The sequence below is a fragment of the Loxodonta africana genome, chromosome 12, assembly GCF_030014295.1.
Source record: "Loxodonta africana isolate mLoxAfr1 chromosome 12, mLoxAfr1.hap2, whole genome shotgun sequence".
In the NCBI taxonomy this organism is placed as follows: domain Eukaryota; kingdom Metazoa; phylum Chordata; class Mammalia; order Proboscidea; family Elephantidae; genus Loxodonta; species Loxodonta africana.
Window position 1 is genome coordinate 40,121,458 of NC_087353.1, and position 21,959 is coordinate 40,143,416.

At 41.5% G+C, this 21,959-nt stretch overlaps 1 protein-coding gene across 2 annotated transcripts in view; it reads left to right on the plus strand.

Moving 5' to 3' along the window:
- The first annotated feature begins 7,492 nt into the window (after nt 1–7,492).
- Nucleotides 7,493–21,959, plus strand: part of RAB10 (RAB10, member RAS oncogene family) — a 113,030-nt gene continuing 98,563 nt past the window's right edge. Inside the window, exon 1 of one of the 2 annotated variants that reach the window (XM_064295140.1) lies at nt 7,493–8,128. In XM_064295140.1, coding sequence (XP_064151210.1) covers nt 8,002–8,128 — 127 coding nt within the window. In that variant the 5' untranslated portion in view covers nt 7,493–8,001. The remainder of the gene's footprint in view (nt 8,129–21,959) is intronic. The other variant, XM_003411921.4, reaches the window with a different exon arrangement.

Here is a 21,959-nt window from a genome sequence, read left to right on the forward strand (position 1 = left end):
TAGGGACACTATGAGTTGGAATTGACTCCACAGCAATAGACTTTTTCCCAAGCATCTCTGAATGGACTCAAATTTCCAACCTTTTAGTTAGCAGCTAAGCCATCAGGGAAGCCCACAGGATGTAGGACTAACTTGAGATATGCAGGCTGCAGAACATGACATGATATGGAGACAAGGACAGTGGTAGCCTGTAGACAATCAGCACTTAGCATATTAGGAGGACCCAAAGGCCTTAGTCAAGGAAGTCCCGGCAGGAAGACGGTGTGTGTGAACAGAGGAAATGGTAGCTAATAGGCAAAGTCCCAGAGACAGGAGGAGTAGGTTTTCAAGCAAGGCAAGGACTTAAGAGTGGGGCTGTGATTCAGGGGAAGACTCCATTCTTAAGAAGAATGGCGAGAAAGAGACAAGGGAATAAGAGAACAAGAGCTCAGGCACACAGACTGGCAAAATACGCACAAGAAGAAACTGGCAAAGATGAACCCAAGTGATTTTTTTTTTTTCTTTTTGAGACAAGGATTTTTTTTGTGGGGCAGGTGCTAAAAGCTTAAGCTGAAGACTGATGCCATGAGCTGGTCAGCTGTGGTTTTTCTAGGAAAATATAGAAACAATACCTTAGTAATGTTCTGTTGTTGTTGCTGTGTGTTGTTGAGTTGATTCTGATTCATAGAGACCCTACAGGGCAGAGTAGAGTTTCCTAGGCTGAAATCTTACAGATCGCTAGGTCTTGTCTCCTGTATAATGGCTGGTAGATTCAAGCTGCCCACCTTCTGCTTAACCATTGCACCACCGGGTCTCCTTTAATCAATAATTAATAATAATACAGACATGTAAATATATCTATTTGTTTTCTTTGCTTTACAAATATCTGGACTAACCTATGATTATTAGACTAGATTCTTTATAATCTTGAAAAAGGCATAAGCCCTAAGTGAGTACTAGATAGGCATTTTCTTTCACTAAGTTTTAGCTATTATCAAATATTACCTAACAACTCTAGGTTTACCTTTTAGGCCTACATAAAAATCAACCAAACCCATTGCTGTCAAGTGATTTTGACTCAGAGAGACCCTATAGCCTACATAGATCCCCATTTTATTCTTTTTTCTAGATTCAGATCTTCCATGCCTTGATCACTTCAGCTGGCTTCAGCAGTAGACATGTGGCTTGATGCTTAGGTCTCACACTATTGAAGCCTTTAATTAGCTTTTAATTAACAGCCAAACATTCAGTACTGGCTGAGTCTCTCAGTATTCACCTTCATGTAACATGACGTCCTGTGCAGGTTTTCTTCCCTTTTCCCTTGCCCATATAGTCCTGGCTCTGCCACTAACATTGTGACCTCTGACAAGTCCTTAGCCTCTCTGAGCCTCAGACTCCTCACCTCTAAATTACTTGGAGGGGTTGAATTACGATTTAAAAGATTATGGCAGCTCGAAAATTCTATGATCCTGACCTATAATAATAAAATTTATTAAGAAATGCACTTAATTCCTAAAGTTTCAGAATATGAGACTCAGGGGAGAAGGGGCTCTTTGGATTTTAGAGGCAACACATTCCTCATCTGGGTGTGCTACTCTGGCCAAGTCATCATCTGCCCTGAGCTGCCCATCATGAACTGGGTGTTGTCTGACCCAGACAGCCCCAAAGTTGGACGTGCACAGCAGCACCCTGTCATTAAATGGAAGTGGTGTATACAAGATAGGGCCCCAGGAGGACCTGAAGCGAAAAATAAGTTGCATGAGGAAGTGGTCCAAATGCCCATGGTCTCCACTCCTGTCACATTGCCTTCCATCTCCCAGTCTACACCTATGGCCTCATGGGGAGTTCCTTATGATCAGTTGACTGAGAAGGAGAAAATTTGTGCCTGGTTTACAAACGGCTCTGTGCTATCTGCAGGCACAACTTGAAAGTGGACAGTGGAAGCACTACAGCCTCTTTCTGGGACCCCCCTGAAGGACAGTGATGAAGAGAAATCCTCCCAATGGTCAGAACTTTGAGCAGTGCACCTGGTTGTTCACTTTGCTTGGAAGGAGAAATGGCCAGATGTGTGACTGTACACTGATTTGGGCTGTGATCAATAGCTTGGCTGGATGGTCAGGGACTTGGAAGGAACATGATTGGAAAATTGGAGACAAGGAGGTATGGGGAAGAGGTGTGTGGCTAGACCTCTCTAAACAGGCCAAAGAAGTGAAGATATTTGTGTCTCATGTGAATGCTTACCAAAGGTCCACCTCAGTAGAGGAAGATTTTAACAATCAAGTAGATAGGATGATGCATTCTGTGGAAACTGGTCATCCTCTTTCCCCAGCCGCTCCTGTCAATAGGCTCATGAACAAAGTGGCCATGGTGGAAGGGATGGAGCTTATGCATGGGCTCAGCAACATGGACTTCCACCCATCAAGGCCTACTTGGATACAGCCATTGCTGAGTGCCCAATCTGCCAGCAGCAGAAAACACTGGGTCCCCGATCTGGCACCATTTCTTGAGGTGATCAGCCAGCAACCAGGTGGCAGGTTGATTACATTGGACCCCTTCCATTATGAAAAGGGCAGTGTTTTGTTCTCACTGGAATAGACTCTCTGGATATGGATTTGCCTTCCCTGTATGCAATGCTTCTGCCAAAAGTACCATCCATGGACTTACAGAATGTCTTACCCACTGCCATGGTATCTCACACAGCATCGCCTTGGATCAAGGGATTCACTTCACAGCAAATGAAGTACAGCAATGGGCCAAGGCTTATTGAATTCACTGGTCTTACCATGTTCCCCACCATCCTGAAGCAGCTGGCTTGATAGAGCGACGGAATGGCCTTCTAAAGACACAATTATGGTGCCAGCTAGGCAGCAATACCTTGTAGGGTTGAGACAATGCTCTCCAGGAGGCTGTATATGCTCTAAATCAGCATCCAATATATGATGCCATTTCTCCCTTAGCCAGGACTCATAGATCCAGGCATCAAGGAGTGGAAATGGGAGTGGCATCACTCACCATTACACTTAGTGATCCACTTGCAAGATTTTTGCTTCCTGTCCCCGTGCCCCTATGCTGTGAGGGTCTAGTGGTCTTAGTTCCAAAGAGAGGAATGCTTCCACCTGAAGATGCATCACTGATTCCATTGAACTGGAAGTTAAGAATGTCATCTGGTCACTTTGGGCTCCTTACGCTGCTGGATCAACAGCAAAGAAGGGAGTTGCCATATTGGCTAGTATGATTGATCTTGATTACCAAGAGGAAATTGGATCGATATTACATAATGAAGGTAAAGAAGAGTATGTCTGGAATGCAGGAGATCCCTTAGGCCATCTCTTAGTACTGCTATGCTCTGGGATTAAAGTCAGTGGAAAACTACAGCAACCCAATCTAACATGACTACTAATGGCTGAGACCTTTCAGGAATGAAGGTTTGGGTCACTCCACCTGGCAAAGAACCATGACCAGCTGTGCTTGCTGAGGTAAAGGAAATAGAGAATGAGTGGTAGAAGAAGATAGTTCTAAATACCAGCTACAATCACGTGACCAGTTGCAGAAACAAGGACTGTAATTGTTATGAGTATTTCTTCCATGTACATGTGCATAAAATATTTTTGTTTTCTTCACTTATAAAATGTAAGATGTAAACAGGGCTAGTGCATTTTTGGTTGTACACATGTTAGTTATATCATGTTAGGTGTAAGTATGACTTTATAATTGTCTTCATTTAAAGATTATGTATGGTTTAAGAGATGTGTACAGGTGCCAAGTTGACAAAGGAAAGACTGTGATGGTTAAGTTTGAATGTTAACTTGGCTGCACTATGATTCTCAGTGGTTTGGCAGATATGTAATGATGTAATCACCTCCATGATGAGATCTGCTATGAGCAGCCAATCAGTTGAAAGAGAGTTTCTTTGGGGGTGTGGCCTGCATCCAATATATAAGGTCTTTCTGGCAAAGCTCACTGCCTTTTTCTCTGCTCTGGATCCTGCATTTGGCTCATCAACATCTAACCTCCAGTTCTTGGGACTTGAGCCAGCTGCCTCAGACACCTACTATCAGTTCATTTTAGCAAAAGGGGGAGGGCAGTGTTCAATCAATCAAGTTAAGATTACCCAATCGTCGATATTCTATTCTTCTCCCTCCTCTTCTCTTTTATAAGCTTCATTGTAACTAGCCTATTTCCAGCCATTTGTTTGTTTTTGTAATCAGAATGGTCTCCCTATATGCATATAGAGTAACTGCTCAGAATAAGCCTTACGTTTCAATTTCTTGATTATTTTTAACAATTCCCAAAGTTTATGTAGTGGTAGTACTCTCCAAATTAAAAAAGAAATTCTAAAATGCTTTACAATATGGGGGCCTGAGTTAACTGAATGTGTTCATCATTATGACTCTAAATTGATCACAAACCTGTGAAGCATTGACCATAACTTATTATGTGAGTTGTATAGCTAGTCACCACCCCTCTGTCAGTTTGTTGTACTGTGGTGGCTTGCATGTTGTTACGATGCTGGAAGCTATGACAACTGTATTTCAAATACCAGCAGGGTCACCAATGGTGGATAGGTTTCAGCAGAGCTTACATACTCAGACAGGCTAGGAAGAAAGGCCTGGCAACCTATTTCCAAAAAATTAGACAGTGAAAACATTATGGATCATAAAAGAACATTGTCTGACTTTCTTGCTCTGGATATGTTATCAGGAGGGACATATCATTAGAGGAGGGTATCATGTTTGGTGAAGGGGAGGGCCAATGAGAGGATGGGAGGCCCTTGGTGAGATGGACTGGCACAATAGCTGTAACGATGAACTTGAACATGTTGGTGATTATAAGAATGATGCAGGACAGAGTAAAGCTTCATTCGATTGTATATAAGGTGGCCATGAGTTGACTGGATGGCAGCTAAAAACACAGCTAGTCTACTTTAGAATTGTTGGAATTATAATAAAGCATTCCCAACTGAAGGAAGAATGACTTATAGAGGTTAAGTGAGTTTAAGTGACAGGATTAAGAAGGGCAAGCAGAGGAATGAGCTGAAGAGTGAGATGTATGAGAGAAGACAAGCATCTTCAGTAACAAAGTTTTGGGTATGGACAGGAAAGAGGAATGTAAGATAAAGCCTTTAACCAGTAGAATGAAATATGATTACTGTAACTAATGTTAGATGGATTTTCGCTGAAAGCAGAGAATACCAGAAAGATGTTTACCTGTGTTTTAATGCAACAATGCAAAGGCATTTGATTGTGTGGATTAAATTATGGCTGACACTGTGAAGTATGGGAATTCCGGAACACTTGATTGTGCTCATGAGGAACCTGTATATAGACCAAGAGGCTATTGCTTGAACATAACAAGGAGATACTACATGGTTTAAAATCAGGAAATGTGTGCATCAGGGTTGTATCTTTTCACCATACTTATCCAATCTGTATGCTGAGCAAATGGTCTGAGAAGCTTGGCAATATGAAGAAGAATGCAGCATCAGGATTGGAGGAAGACTCATTATGACCTGTGAAATGCAAATGACACAACCCTGGCTGCTGAAAGGGAAGAGGACTTGAAGCACCTACTGATGAAGATTAAAGACTACAGCCTTCAGTGTGGATTACATCTCAACATAAAGAAAACAAAAATCCTCACAACTGGTCCAATAAGCAACATCATGATAGAGAAAATATCGAAGTTGTCAAGGATTTCATTTTACTTTGATCCACAATCAGCATCCACGGAAGCAGCAGTCAAGAAGTCAAATGACATATTACATTGGGCAAATCTGCTGCAAAAGATCTCTTTAAAGTGTTAAAAAGCAAAGATGTCCTTTGAGAACTAAGGTGCACCAGACCCAAGCCATGTATTTTCAATCACCTCATATGCATGTGAAAGCTGAGCAATGAATAAGGAAGAATGAACAAGAATTGATGCATTTGAATTATGGTGTTGGCAAAGACTATTGAATATACCATAGAATGCCAGAAGAACCAACAAGTCCATCTTGTAAGTACAGCCAGAGTGCTCCCTGGAAGTGAGGATGGCGAAACTTCAGCTCACATATTATGGACATGTTATCAGGAGGCACTGACCAGTCCCTGAAGGAGAACATCATGCTTGGTAAAGCAGAGGGTAAGTGAAAAAGAGGGAGACCCTCAAGGAGATGCATTGACGTAGAAGCTGCAACGATGGGCTCAAACATAGCAATGATTGTGGCGATGGCGCTAGGACCCGGCAGCATTTTGTTCTGTTGTACACAGGGTCGCTATAAGTCGGAACCAACGGATGGCACCTGACAACAATAACTGCCTGAAATATGAGTTTTAAATACATACTAAATACACAAACATGTTGGGGGGAGGTAAAAGTATATTTTTACTTCTCTCTCCCTCAATCCCTATTTCTTGCTTTCCGGATGTGCTAGGGTTTCTACTGTATCAGGTGGAACCAGCCCACCAGGTTCCACTCTGCCGTCACATCCTAGACGTGCTTTGCATTGAAGCACGCTTATAAGTGAGAAGGGTAGGGAAGAAGTATGAATATCAGAAAAGAAAGGAAGAAAAAAAGAGAGGTATAAACATGACTGGTAGGGAGAGAGGGAATGGACAACGGGTGAAGGCATATGAAAAGAACGTGCAAGTAACAGGGCTGCGTGGGGCTGGGGTAGGCTTCACCACCCTTGAATTTTTGACACCAGTGGTTCAATTCTGGCGGCAGGGAGGGACCCCGCCTTCTGTGTAGAGCTCTTGGGCTCTCCCGGATACCAAAAGAACCGCAAAGACTAGAGAGGGTGTTCGGTGGAAAGCACAGCACCGAAGCTTCCTCTCCGCGGGGAGGTTCTCCCTGTGCCCAAGTGTTCTCAGCCTTCTTCTCGCCCAGGAACGCCGATTACATCATTTTAACCTGAGCAGCATGGCCAGTTTTTCCATTCCAAACTCCTGCTCTTATGAACGCCGATTCTTTTCCTTAAGTAAACCAGGACGGAGATCTAATGCCTCCTTTGTCACTACTATCCCCTGAGGGAGGGCAATCGGATGCGTCTCAATTTAGCAGTGAGTGTATTAAATAACCCAGGGTGCAACCTCTTCCCGCGTTTACGAGCTACACCTACGCAGGAACACATGGCCACAAGCCTCTCTCTGAGCTTCGACATCCACGACAGGCGGTCCCACCTAGAACAGTCGGGAGAGCGACCTCGGGGAGAGCAGAAGGGGTCAAGGGACTACTTCACCGTGCTGCGCCTGCGCACTCACTAGGCCGCCTCTAGCCGCAGGGCGTGCTCGTAACGCAGCGCACCCTATCAGGCGGCCGCAGGGAGCGCGCCCGCGGCCTCGCCCTCTCTCGCCTCTCCCTCCTCTCGTCTCGGCTCGGCTTTAAACAGAGCCTTGCAGCGCCTCCATCCACTCTCCGCCCCGGTGCGCCCCCACACCCTCTTGCGCGCGTGCGCAGAGGCGGACCGCAGAGGGAGGGCGAGAGGGAAGGGCGGTCGTACGTCCTTGCGTGCGTCTCAGGCAGCGCGCACGCCAGCGTGAGAGGGCACGGGGAAAAGGTGGCTCTGGCCGGGCGGCTCGGCTTCCTGTGGCTATGTAGCTCCGCTTGTCGGCTCAGGGTCCTCCTTCGCTGCCGTCGCCGCGTTGTAGCGCGGAGTTGCTGCTCGGGAGAGAGACTGTCCCCAGCGCCGCCGCGCTCCCTCGACGGCAGAGCTTGCTCGCTCGCCCGTGGGAGCGTCCCGGCCGAGCAGCCCTGAAGGGGGAGGGGAGGCCATTTTGTCCCGACCGACTCCCCGGAACCGGGCGGAGCGGCTGGGAAAGGCTGCGGAGCTGCAGTCCCCGCCCTTGGAGGCACCGGACACCGCCACCGTCGGGGCTGCCTCGACGAGGCCGTTCGTAGGTCGCCCGCGCCCTCTCGAGCCCTCCTTTTTCCCACGCTTGCCCGGTCTTCCGGCCTGAGAACGCCGGAGCGAGGAGTTGGCCGTGGTGAGAGGGACCGATCCCTTGGGGCCGCCGGCGGCGAGAGCCTGAGCCGCTCCTCCCAATGGCGAAGAAGACGTACGACCTGCTTTTCAAGCTGCTCCTGATCGGGGACTCGGGAGTGGGGAAGACTTGCGTCCTTTTTCGTTTTTCGGATGATGCCTTCAATACCACCTTTATTTCCACCATAGGTAAGACCTGTGCGAGGATGGCGTACGGGCTCTGTAGCTGCAGACCGTTCCTTTTATTCCAGACATCTTGCTTCCCGTAATGTACGCCTTTGTTTCACTGATTCGGATTCCAAGCGACAGAACCAAGTTACTGTTTGAATCGGCATTGAGCTTACTGGGGCGGGGTCTGCCCATGCTTTCCATCCGGTCTCTTGCTTTCAAGTGTCTTACTCTGTTTAGTGCCTGCTGTTAAAAGGTAGTCAGCATTTAACAACGTTCCAGAATCCTATTTCTTTAAGCGCCAGACTGCCTTTTTTCGTATTTGTGCGGAGTTACTAGGTGTATGATGTTGGTAAGAGGTATATTTTAGTGGTTGGCATTGCAGCAGTTCTTAGTCATTTGCTAAAGGCCTGAATTTATATTTGGGGCAAAGAGAAGATTCCGTATGGTCATAACTTGGAGTAAACTTGAGGGTTTGTGTGAAGGATAATTAAAGCAAATTAGAGGGGAAAAGTGAGTTGCCCCGCGTCGACTAATCCATTGATGTGTCAAACAATTGGAGGCTCTTGGCGCTTGGGGTGGGACGCTGTGGCCTGTTTGCTTCACAGTGCTATTCGAGACACGAACAGAACCAGTAATCTAAGGGAATGATCAGATTTTGTCTTCAAACCCGGCAGAATGGAGTCAACTTCTCCGTTTCCTTTTACTTTGCGCTAGATTTTACGGGAAAGTATGTTTGCCCTAAGGACTGACAATGTACTTTCACCTCGTGTTTCAGAATTACTTAGTGTGGTAGTAAGAGCTAATAATGATTGAGCTTTTTAATTGGGTTCCCGTTTAGGAACAGAAACGGGAAGGTTCTAGGAAAGTCCCTTTTGACACTAGTTGAAAGATTTTGTGGCATCAACGCTAATTTTGTTGAACGAATTGCATGTGAAACCCGTTTTCACACACAATAAATTTCTTAAAGGACACACGGCTACCTCTGTCACTCAGAGCCCAGCACTCAGCACTGGGGCAGTGCAATGAAATCCATTTTAAGTGTAACTGATATTGTGTTGATATGATTTTAAAAAGTAACTGCAGACTTCTTTGAATGGTGGGAATTGTCAAAATTGAACTGATTTCAGATAATTTATAGCATTACTGAAATCATTGATTTTGAATTCTTACAACACATATTCGTTAGCTACTTAATTCATTTTCATATGAAACAAATATTGAAATTAAATTGGGCGAGTGATTATTTAAATTTTTTATTTTTACCTTTTTTGCAGGAAATACTCCTTCAGTCTGTCAAAAATTTCGTGAAACTTAAAACTTGTTGTCTGCCTTGTGGGTTAACACTTGCTAGCACTAAGTTTGTTTTTAATATTCCACTTTTAGCTGTAGCTGGGTAGTCAGGTAGTTAGATTGTTAAGCAAATATTTATTGAGCTCCTAGTTCTAGGCACTGTGTCAGGCACTAGGAGTGAGATTGCCTTGAGGAGCAATCTTGTGAGGGTAATCACAATAGAATATAGGAAATGCTGCAGTAGGGGTAAGCAAAGAGAGGAGGGGGGACTAGCCTGAGTCTGAGGAGGCTTGCATGGAGAGGATAATGTTTAAGATGAAGCCTGAAGGAGAAATAGGAATTGGGCCAGAGGGGTGGGAAAGGGCCTTTCTGGAAAAGGGAGTATTGAACAAAACCTATAGTAAGATAAGGAGTTTAATTTACGTGGTCAACTTTAGTCTGCCATTGAGAAAGTTGGGTTTGGAAAGTAGGAAGCAAAGTGCTAGTTCCTTCTACTCTAGATTTTTTGTAAAGGATGCATACCCGCAACTAAAACCCAGTCCTGTACAATAATGGCATAATCTTTGTGGATAGTTCTTTTACTTGGGAAAATGTGTGGTGGTTTTGTATCAGGCCTGCTGGGTTGGAATTCTCGTTCCATGGATAGTAGCCGTGGGACTTTGGGCAAGTTACTTAACCTCTCTCTGCCTCAGTTTCTTTTTAAAATAGTGTTAATGGTAGTACCTACCAAGTGGGGTGATTGTGAAGATTTTATGGGTCAACACAGAGTAAAGCATGGTGTTAGGCACATTGTAGGTGCATAGTGCATATTTGCCACTGTCTTAGTTATCTAGTGCTGCTGTAACAGAGAAGCCCTGGTAGCACAGTGGTTAAGAGCTTGGTTGCTAACCAAAAGGTTGGCGGTTCGAATCTACCAGCTGCTTCTTGGAAACCCTATGGGGCAGTTCTACTCGGTCCTGTAGAGTCACTATGAGTCAGAATTGACTCCATGTCAACAGGTTTGGGTTTTCTTTTTTGGTTATAACAGAAATACCACAAATAGATGGCTTTAACAAACAGAAATTTATTTTCTTACAGTTTAGGAGGCTGAAGTCTGAATTTAGAGTGCCAGCTCTAGGCAAAGTCTTTATCAGCCGTGGAGGAAGATCTTTGTCTCTTCGGCTTCTGTTTCCTGATTTCTTGGAGATCTCCATGTGTCTTGGTGTCTTTTTACCCCATTTCTCCTCTCTCCTCTTATTTAATCTCAAAAGAGATTGACTCAAGATACACCCTATACTAATCCTTCCTCGTTCACATAGCAAAGACAACCCGTTCCCAAATGGGATTATAACCACAGGCATAACCCAAACCAAACCCATTTCCATCAAGTGGAATCCTACTTATTGCGACCCTGTAAGACTGAGCAGAAATGCCCCATGGGATTTCCAAGCTGTCAGCCTTTACGGAAGCAAACTGCCAAATCTTTCTCCTAGGGAGTGGGTAGAGTGGCTGGTGGGTTTGAACCACAGACCTCTTGGTTAGCTGAGTGGTTTAACCATTGCACCACCAGGGGTTAGGATTTATAACACATATTTTTGGAAGACTAATTCAGTTGTAAAATTCCAGCCTTTGACCCCCCAAAATTCACATCCTTGCCACATACAAAACACATTCACCCCATCACATCATCACAAAAGTCTTAAATCAACTCCAAGTCCAAAATCTCATTTTCTGAATCATCTAAATCAAGTATGGGTGAGACTCTAGGTATATTCCATCCTGGGGCAAAATTCCTCTACATTTGTGAACCTGTGAAATCTAGACTACAAGTTATCTGTTTCCAAAGTACAGTTATGTGTTGCTTAACGTCCACATTTTCTGTGAAATAGGATGTTGCATGATTTGAATCCCTGCTGAATTGGACTGTAGGCATCCACTGGAGGGTGCATGTCTGACCACATACAGACATGCGATGTTGCCCAAGTGGACATTATGTGGTGCATAACTGTACAATAGTAGAACGGGAGACATTTCCATTACAAACGGGAGAAATTGGAGGCACAGAAGGGATAACCAGCACCCAGTAAGTCCAAAACCCGGCAGAACAATTTGCACTAACTCTTAAGGCTTTGAAAACAAAACCTCTGTTCTTCAGGACCATCTGGGCAGTGGCCATACCCTTCAGACTCTGGGTGTTGGCCATGACCTCTGGATTCTGGTTGGAGGCCCCCTGGCCCTCGGCTTGAGCTCCACCTTCCAGTCCCTCTGAGATGGCAGCTCTGCACCCTTGGCTTTAGGTGGCCCCATTCTCCTAGTCCATCTGGATGGTGACCCCACCTTCTTGGCCTCTGCAGTTCCCATTCTTCTGCCCTTTGGGCATGGCAGCCCCCGCCCCCAGCTTTGGGTGGCGGCCCCACACTCAAGTGAAGATCCAACTCTTTGAAACCTAGGAGGCTGCGGCCCCACCCTTTGAGATCCAGGAGACCCATGGCCTCTCCCTTTCAAACTGAGAAAGCCTTGCTGATCTCCTGTTTCCTGCCTGTAGAATTCCAAGAAGCAGTGTTCTTAATTTAGTTCTTTGTCCTTCAGTCTAAGCTGTTGGTTTTTCTGCTGTGGTAGTTGGTTAGATCCATCAGTCACAGGCTAATCTCTTTAACAAAAGATTGTGTAGCCACATCCTTGGTGAACATTGTAGGACACGTGTCCCTAGTTTGTACAACAGAATTTTCCAAGTCTTCAAGTTCTGTTTTCATTTTGCACAGTTCATTTTTAAGTCCATCTCTTTAAGTTCTGTCCCCAAAACACAAATGTTTAGTAGGCTCTTTCCTACTGAGCATGTTAACTTTTTGGTATGTTAATCCTCCCTCCACCCCAGATATATTACTTTTTCCATAGGGAGTATCTTCCATTGTGGATTGGAGTCTCTGGGCTTCATGCAGAAAATTAAATTGGTGAAGGCTCTTGCCCTTGGAAGAGGTATAATACATCTTTTTTGTTGTGTTTCTGAGTGTTTGTTTTTGCTAAGCTTTGGAAGATTAGGTTGGTTCCAGTGACCTGCATTTAAGAACCAGTTGATTAAATTAAGCTTCGTCCATTATATATGGAGAGGCTACTTTTCACAGAAATGAGGAAAACCTTTGTCAAATTAAATGTGTCTGACCTCTGTTGTGATACTAAGGCTAGCAGCTCATGCTGCAGGAATGCCAGCACTCTTAAGGAATTTGTCTCCTTTGAGCATGTACTTTTAGCATGGATAAAAACTGAACACTTGACCCAGCTCTCTCAGTGTATTTTTCACAGATAGCCCATGATAGCTACTGTTAACCGGTGGTGGTCATTGAGTCAAGGGGATCCTCTGTGGTGCTTTCCCATGCTTTAAGTTCACTGGTCTTATACTTAAGGAGTACTGGTGGCACAGTGATTAAAGTGCTTGGCTGCCAGTCAGAAGGTCAGCAGTTAGAACCCCCTAGCTGCTCCATGGGAGAAAATTGTGGCAGTCTGCTTCCGTAGAGCAGACTTGGAAACCCTGTGGAACAGTTCTCCTTTGTCCTATAGGGTTGCTGTGAGCTGGAATTGACAGCAATGGGTTTGGGTTTTTTTGTTGTTGTTGTTCTGTACTTAAACATTTAGATACTGAAGACAGAGTTGTCTCTTTGTTGTGTGTATCTATCTATACCTCCTTGAAATGTTACAATCACAGAATGTTAGCTAAGAAAGAACCCTACAGAGAATAGGGAAAGAAGCCAACAAAGTGAGGAACTGAGACTGGTGAGGTGAAGCAAATAACTTTCAAAAGATCATATAGCTAATTACTGAGGAAGTTTTGACTAGAATCCTGTTCATGGTCATGATTCTCATTCTGAGAATTTCTTTCGTTGTTGTTTGAAGAAATTTAATAATAGGATAGTTGGAAAAGTAGATAGTAATAATGGAAAAAGAAGTAGTGCTATTATTTTATTTTTTTTTGGTCATGGGGAACATGTCTCAGCATCAAGTATTAAGAGTTTTGTTCAGTTTACTTGTCCTTTGCAAAGCATAACAGAGCAGAGCCAATAATGTTAGGAGTAATTCTTTTCTTTTCAAAGATTGTGATGTATAATGGTGTGCAAAGTGCGGCAAAGGAAATATTCTTATTTGTTTTGTAAAAGGGAAAGAATGATTGGAGAAATGCTAGCAACCTGTTTGAACTTTTAGCTGTACAGAGTTGCCCAGTCAGTGCTGTGTTAGCAGCTGTGATGAACAGAGAAGTGGGGGCTTGTTGAGTGTGAATTTCCAAATGAGAGACCGTTGTTTCGCACAAAATATAAATTGTATGACTAAGAAATCTGCATGTGAAAACTGCTTATGGAGATGATTAAGCCGTGAAGAAAGAGTTTAAAGGAGCTGCAAGGATGTTAGGTTACCAGAACAATGTCTGAACCCATAAGACTGGTAAAGTCATGGATTCGGTTTCTTTTAAATAGATAAACAATTTGGCTGATGGACTAAATTCTTTAAATTTGGATTATAGGAAAAATTTGAACAGATGATTAGAATGAAATTCTGATGAAGAAAACTCAGAGGGTATATCTGAAATGAGAAGAAAATTTTGTTTAAAGACAGTGCCATGTATTTTGGGTTGCATACAAAAGTGAGTGCTTGATATTCGTCTTTCCAGAGATGAAAGATAGTATGTTTTTAAGGAAAATAACAACTGGTGATGGAACACTGTGTTTCCAGTATGACCCAGAAACAGAGCATCCAAGGTTGTAAAACATTAGAAAACGGGAAAACCATTATTCTGTAGACCTAAAAAGTACAACGTATCAAAATCCGAACAGAGGACAATGTTGATTTGTTTCTTTCATATGAATAGCTGTGCTTATGCAGACTTTTTTAAATTGAAATTTTTATTGAGATAATTGTACATTCATATGCAGTTTTAAGAAATAATACAGAGACATCCCTTGTACACTTTACCCAGTTTCTCCCAATGGTAACATTTTAAAGAACTATAGTATCACAACCAGGGTATTGACATTGGTAATTCAACAGTCTCATTTAGATTTCTCAGTTTGACTTGTGCTCATTTTGTAAAAATATTTATTTATTTTGTTATTGTGGTTGAGGATATACACAGCAAAACATACACCAGTTCGTTTTCTACATGTACAGTTTAGTGACATTGATTACGTTCTTTGAGCTGTGCAACGATTCTCACCCTCCTTTTCTGAGTAGTTCCTTCCCAGTTAACATGAACTCACTGCCCTGTAAGTGTTTCTATCCAGTCTTTCAGTTGCTGTTGTTGATTTGATCCTGTATAGATAGATTTTGAAAGAGTACAGTGCTCAAGTCAGACATTCTTTACTTGTTAAGCTAAACTATTGCTCGTACTCATTTTTGTGGGTATAGTCTATTTAATTTTATCACCCATGTAGGTTATGTAAGTAGGACAGTTGCACAGCTATTGCCTGGGAATTCCCTTAGCCTCTCTCTTATGTGTGATACCCTGTTTCTGTCACGCCTTTTTGTTGGTTTACTACCTGTTTTGGTGGAATGTATTGTCCTCTAGTAGCTTCTTGAGAAAAGGGTGCATGGCAGAGTAAATTTTTTGAGATTTCGAATATTTGACATGTCCTATATTTACTTACAAATTGAAAGTTTGATGAGCATAGAATTCTAGATTGAAAATAATTTTCCCTTAGGATTTTTTTTAACCTTTTTTTAATTGTGGCAAACTATATATAACATAGAATTCTGCCATTTTAAGTGTACCATTCAGTGGCATTAATTACATTCACAGTGTTAAGCAGTCATCACCACTATTTCCAGGACTTTTTTTATCACTCCAAACAGAAATGCAGTACCCATTAGTCAATAACTCCTCTTTCATCCTCATCTCCAATCCTTAATAACCACTACTCTCCCTGGTCTGTATGCATTTGCCTATTCTTGACATTTTGTGTAAGTGGAGTCATACAATATTTATACTTTTGTGTTTGACTTAATTCATTCCACATAATGTTTTCGTGGTTCGTCTATGTCATAGTATGTATCAGAACTTCTTTTCTCTTTTTGGCTGAATATTATTCTGTTCTATGTATATACCACATTTTGTTCATCTGTTCATCTGTCGATGGACACTTGGGTTGTTTCCACCTTTTGTCTCTTGTGAATAGAGTGCTGCAGTGGACATTGGTGTACAAGTATCTGTTTGAGTCCATGCTTTCAATTCTTTTGGGTATATACCCAGAAGTGGAATTGCTGGGCTGTGTGTCAGTTCTATGATTAACTTTTTGAGGAACCATCAGATTGCTTTTCAAAATGGCAGCATCATTTTACATTTGTACCAGCAATGGACAGGGGTTCCAACTTCTCAATATTCTTCCTAACGCTTATTATTTTTATAGGCATCCTAGTGAGTGATAGTGTTATTGTGGTTTCGATTTGCATCTCTCTAATGACTAATGATGTTGAGCATCTTGTCGTGTGCTTATCGGTCATTTGTATATCTTTGGAGAAATGTATATTCACATCTTTTGCCCATTTTTTAATTGGGTTGTCTTTTTGTTTTTGCGTTGCAAGGATTCTTTGTTGTTGTTGGGAATATACACAGCAGAATATACACTGATTCAACAATTTCTACATGTGCAATTCAGTGGTATTGATTATATTCTTCAAATTGTGCAACCATTCTCACTCTCCTTTTCTGAGTTATTCCTCCCCCGTTAATATAAACTCTCTACCTCCTAAGCTTCCTATGTATCCTTTCTAGTTGCTGTTGTCAATTTGATTCCATACAGTGAAAAAAAAAAAAAAACTAGTTCTTAAAAGAACACATTGCTCAAGGCAGACATTCTTTACTAATTAAGCTAAATTGGTGAGAAGAAGACTTCAGGGGATATTTTTGGTTTAAGAGTCAAGGTTTAAAGATTATCTCAGGGCAATAGTTTCAGGGATTCATCAGCCTCAGTGACTCCAGAAAGTCTGGATTCCATCAGGATTTGAAATTCTGTTCTGCATTTTTCCCCTTTTTATCAGGATTCTTCTATAGAATCTTTCATCAAAATGTTAGTGGTGGTAGCTGGGCATCATGCAGTTCCTCTGGTCTCATGGCAGAGGAGGCTGTTGTTCATGGAGGCAGTTAGCCACACATTCCATTTCTTCCTCATCTTACTCCTGACTCTCCTCGTCCTTCTGTTGCTCCAGGTGAATAGAGACCAATTTTTGTACCTCAAGTGGCTACTGAGTTATAAAAGTTTTATATTTATTTTGGATATTAAACCCTTATCAGATATGATTACCAAGTATTGCCTCCTGTTTTGTAGGTTGTTTTTTTCACTTTCTTGATAATGTCCTTTGAGGCAAGAAGGTTTTTATTTTGGTGAAGTACAGTGCATTTATTTATTTATTTTTTTGCTTGTGCTTTTGGTTCCCTAGCTAAGAGTCCATTGCCAAATATGGAGTCCTGAGGGCTTATCCCTTTGTTTTCTTATGAAAGTTTTATGGTGTTAGCTCCTGTATTTAGGTTGTTGATCCAGTTTGAGTTAATTTTTGTATGTAGTGTGAGATAGGGACCAACTTCATTCTTCTACATGTGGAAATCCAGGTGTCCCAGCACCATTTATTGAAGAAGCCATTCTTTACCCATTGGATGGCCTGAACACTCTTGTTGAAAATCTATTGCCATAGATGCACGGGTTCTCTTCGAATTTTGAAGGCATTGCTCCGTTGTCTTCTAGCTTTTGATGTTGCTGGCAAGTCTGGTGCCATCATTCTGATTCTTTATCCTAGTTTGCCGGGAAGTTTTTAGGGTATCCTCCCCCCGCCATAAATCCTAGTAACACATTTCACAATGATGTGCTTTAGTGGGTGGGTCATTTTATAAAACCATTGTGTTGGGTACTTGGTGGACCTTTTCACGTCCTTCAGTTCTTAAAGAGTTTTCTTGCATTTTTTCCTATAATTTCCTTCTCTTTATTTCCCCTTTAATTGTGTATTATACTTCCTGCATTCGTTGTCTAATTCCTATTTTCCGATTTTAATTTATTCTGCCTTCTGGGAGATTTCCTTGACTTTATTTTCTAACTTTTCTATTGAGGACTTTATTTTGGCTGCTGTATTTTTAATTTTAATGGCTTTTTCTTGTCTTCTGTTCTTTTTTTTTAGGCATCCTGTTCTTGTTTCAAGCATCATACTTCTCGGAGGATAACTTGTTTGACGTTTCCTTGCTTTCTTTTTTCTTCATCTTTTTCCTCCCTGTTTGTTTTGATCTGTATTTTTAGAGTCTTTCCTCAAGTGATTGGTGATTTCAGACTCTACATTCGTAATTAAGAATGGGTCATTGAAAAAATGTTTGCAAGCTCTGTTAAGCTTAGGTAGGGCTTTTAATTGGTGGACTCTGCTACAGATGGAACAGAGCCTGTTTTTTTAATTGGCGAAGCACGCAAAGCACTAGTATCTGTAGGCCTTTAGTATCTGGAACCATTCAGTTTCTCTAGAGAAAGACCCTCAGATCTCCTGCCTTTGGAGGCAGGGGTAATCAGTCTGAGTACCTGTGTTGTTAAGTTGGAACATCTAAATGGATTTGGATGGCTGGGTGGGATGTTAGCTGTAGTTTCATTATGCATATGTGTACTTAGTCCTTATTTTTTAGTCTCCCTGTTTTTGGTCTAAGAGTCCCTGGGTAGTACAGATGGTTAAGCGCTTGAGTACTAACTGAAAGATTGGCAGTTTGAACCCACCCAGAGGTTTCTTGGAAGAAAGCCCTGACAATCTGCTTCTGAAAGGTCACAGTTTTGAAAATCCTATGGAGTGCAGTTTTATTCTGCATACATGGAGTCGCCATGACTCAGAATCGAATCAACATTTGGTTTTTGTTTTTGCTTTTCAGTCTGAGTTCTTATCCCCACACTCCGCTGAATTCAAAGTATCTATTTCAGGTTTTCCAGAGAGTAAACCTTTAGAGTCCTGCTTGGGTTTGAGGAGTGGTAATATCTAGCTTGACAGTGGCTGCAAAAATTGTGAGGATGGTGCAGGACTGGGCCGCATTTCATTCTGTTGAATGAATTGGAACCGACTTGATGGCACCTAACAACAACAGTTTATGGCTATGTGAGATGGAGGCTGGGTCTTGGTGGTGTCCTTTAACCAGGCCTTCAATTTCTGCCTGGTACCTGATACCTCCTATTGCAGAGCCTTTCCCAGGGTTCGGAAGCATGAGTTGGCCTGCTCCTCGTTGTATTTTTTCTTCAGCATGCCCTAAGGTTATTATAAGCTTTTTTGTCTTCATATATTGTGGTTAAAAAAACCCGTTGCCGTCCAGTCGATTCCAACTCATAGCGACCCTATAGGACGGGGTAAAACTGCTGCATAGGGTTTCCAAGGAGCAGCTGGTGGATTTGAACTGCCGGCCTTTTGGTTAGCAGCCAGATGCTTAACCACTGTGCCATCAGGGCCCTAGGGTTACAAATATCCTTTTATTGAAATGGAGGTGAAATTTATTTTTATTTCTTGTTTTCCTTATCATTTTGGTGTGATTTTGGAGAGAAGGGGGAGGGGGTGGAAAGGTCTATCTTCACTATCTTAACTGGAATTTGAAATAATTTTTAACTCCAAATGGTTTTTGATCCCAGTTTTTAATTCATAATATCTAGTAGAGTTAGAGATGAATGATATCTTGCTGCTTTTTTTGTAAATAGTCCGTTTTCAAAATACTAAGTTTTTTTTTTTTTACTTAGGATGGTCAAATAAATGTAGTAGGGAGTCAAACTACTACAATTCAGAAGAGAGCATTTAAAGAAAACAGCTTTAACCAATTCTTGGCTGATTTCCTTGGGAAACAAAGGAGTATTTCCACTTTTTGAACAAAGTATGACTGTAGTCTTAATTTCAGTCTTATACTCCTGCTGTATCCTATTTTACAGTATACCAAAAAAAAAAAATGATTCAGCAAATTCATAATCTCTCAGGACTGCAGTGGGACCCATGTGTTATAGCGCTTGGGATTGAATGATAAGGTATCTAACTCTTCATTTTGCTGGTTTGAAATCTCTCGAGTTATTCTACGTCTTCACTGTATATATATATGTATTTTTAAGGAGCCCTGGTGGCACAGTGGTTAAGCGTTTGGCTGCTAACCAAAAGGTTGGCAGTTTGAACCCTCGGGTTTCTCTGCAGGAGAAAGATGAGGCAAATCTGCTCCTGTAAAGATTACAGCCTTGGGAACCCTATGGAGCAGTTCTCTGTCCTGTAGGGTTGCTATACATTGGAATTGATTCCGCTGCAACGGGTTTTTAGTATATTCTTAGTCTTACAAAAAATACCTTTGCTTTCCTTAAATTAGACTGTTAATAGAGTAGTGGCTTTTTGCCTAGATTAGTGTGCAGGAATATACTTAGCACAGTTAGTGGGTAAGAGTGCTGTTGTTCTGGGTCATTGAGTCAATTCTGACTCATAGCGACCCTACAGGACAGAGTAGAACTGCCCCATGAGGTTTCCTAGGCTGTATGCTTTACTTGAGCACATGCCGGGTCCTGTATCCTGTAGAACGGCTGCCAACCTGCCGGTTAGCACCCAAGTGCTTAACCATTTGTACCACCAAACCAGGAAAAAAAAACCCAAACCCAGTGCCGTCGAGTCGATTCCGACTCATAGTGACCCTATAGGACAGAGTATAACTGCCCCATAGAGTTTCCAAGGAGTGCCTGGTGGATTTGAATTGCCGACCGTTTCGTTAGCAGCTGTAACACTTAACCACTATGCCACCAGGGCACCTTAAAGAGCTCTGTGAAATGTAAATATCAAAATAATTGTTCAAACCTTAACTCTTTGCCAAAGTGATTAAGAGTTTTTTAAAAAACTTTCCCCAACTTTTTTATTTTGAAATATTTCAGACCTACAGGAAAGTTTAAGTAAATTGTTACAATGAAACCTCTTATAGCCTTTCTCTAGATTCACCAGTTGTCAACATTTTACCACATTTGTTCTTAGGTCTCTCAAAAGAGTTTGAGTATGATGTGTCTGATTCAAAAACAAATTAAAGATTTGTGTTTTGTAGTAAATGTAGTAAAAAATTAAAAAAAACTAGGAAATTAAACTGTAAGCCCATGCATTTGCCATTTATTTAAGGGGAAATAATTATTTTTTTTGCTGTGCGTCAGGCAGCACTTGCTAAGTACTAGGGGTGCAATAGTGAGTAGTACGAACTTGATGCCTGCCCTTGTAGTTTCAAGTCTAGTGGAAAATTCTGAAAAAGTGTATCATTACTTTAAATGTCATAACTTTCTTAGCACCTGAAGTTAGAATCTGATTTTCAATTCCTTTTCTGCTCTTTTTAATACACTTACAGAAAGTGCAAGCTTTATGCTTATTAAGATACCGTATTTTTCTGTCTCATTTTCTTGTCTTACATGGTTGTGGTTGCTGTACCTCAAGAAGGACGTAAAATTTTAAACAACCAGGTTAGTAACATCATACTTATCTAGAGATAGTCTTCCATCAATCTCCAAATATGATCCAGATTCAAAATCACATGAATTAAAGCCGCATAGAACAGGTGGTCTTTTCTTAGTGCCTTACTGACTTCGGTTTTTAACTCCATTTCATCAAGCCCACAGCAGTTGAGAAGCAGCAAAACTTTGGCGTTATGTAGGTAACATGTCTAGCCAGTGGAAATGACAGGAGCTAGTTTTTTTTTTTTTAGTCAGACATCCAGGGAGGAGACCAGAAAACTAAAATGTAGGTTAAAGATTGTATTATTATTCCATACAGTTATGGATTTGAGAATTGGTTATTATGATTAATGAGAAGAAATTTTTTTATCTTCAGTAGTCTCGGTAAAGGTAAGAAAGTTTGATACATTTAGAGACATAATAAAAATGACTTAGTTTTGGTACTTTAATCAGTTTAACTTACATGGAATAATTTTTTCCATAAAATGCTGGAGAAATGATTTATTAAAAAATAATAAAAATGAGGTATTATATTCAAAGGGATAAATAAAAACTTTGGGGTGTATCTATGGGAAGATGAAGCCTGTGAGAGTAAGTATAATTAAAAAAAAAAGTTACGAGTCTGGCTAAGGTAAACTTCTTAAGACTTATTCGCCAGTTCTCAAGTATTAGGATTGTTGTAGGGTTATACTTTGAAATGTAAGTGAGCCAGTTTTTGGGCTAAATAAAAGGCTTTTTCCATACTGGACGATACATTTAAAGAAGTAATTCTCTCTGTTAAATGGTTCAAAAAGGGTCTGCAGAGATTTGTGAATGTCAAAGCCATAAATAGCATCCTGGTGAAACTGGCTTATGCCTAACCTTTAAGATGGATTTCAGGGAGGTCAGCCATGCTCTTAATATGCTTCCCCCAGAAGAGTATTGGACCTTTTAGATCAGAATTCAGACAGGATTTGGCAGTTTGTGTTTCTTTATACAATAAAATATTTTTTTAAAAATCAAATAATAATATGTAATACAGGTAAGTATAAATTAAGCAACATGTGGACTGTTTACTTTGTGAGACTTTTTGTAACTAATGGTTAATATGTGCTTAAGGGAATAAAAATAATTTCAGTGTTAACCTGATAAAATTCAGCGTAACTAAT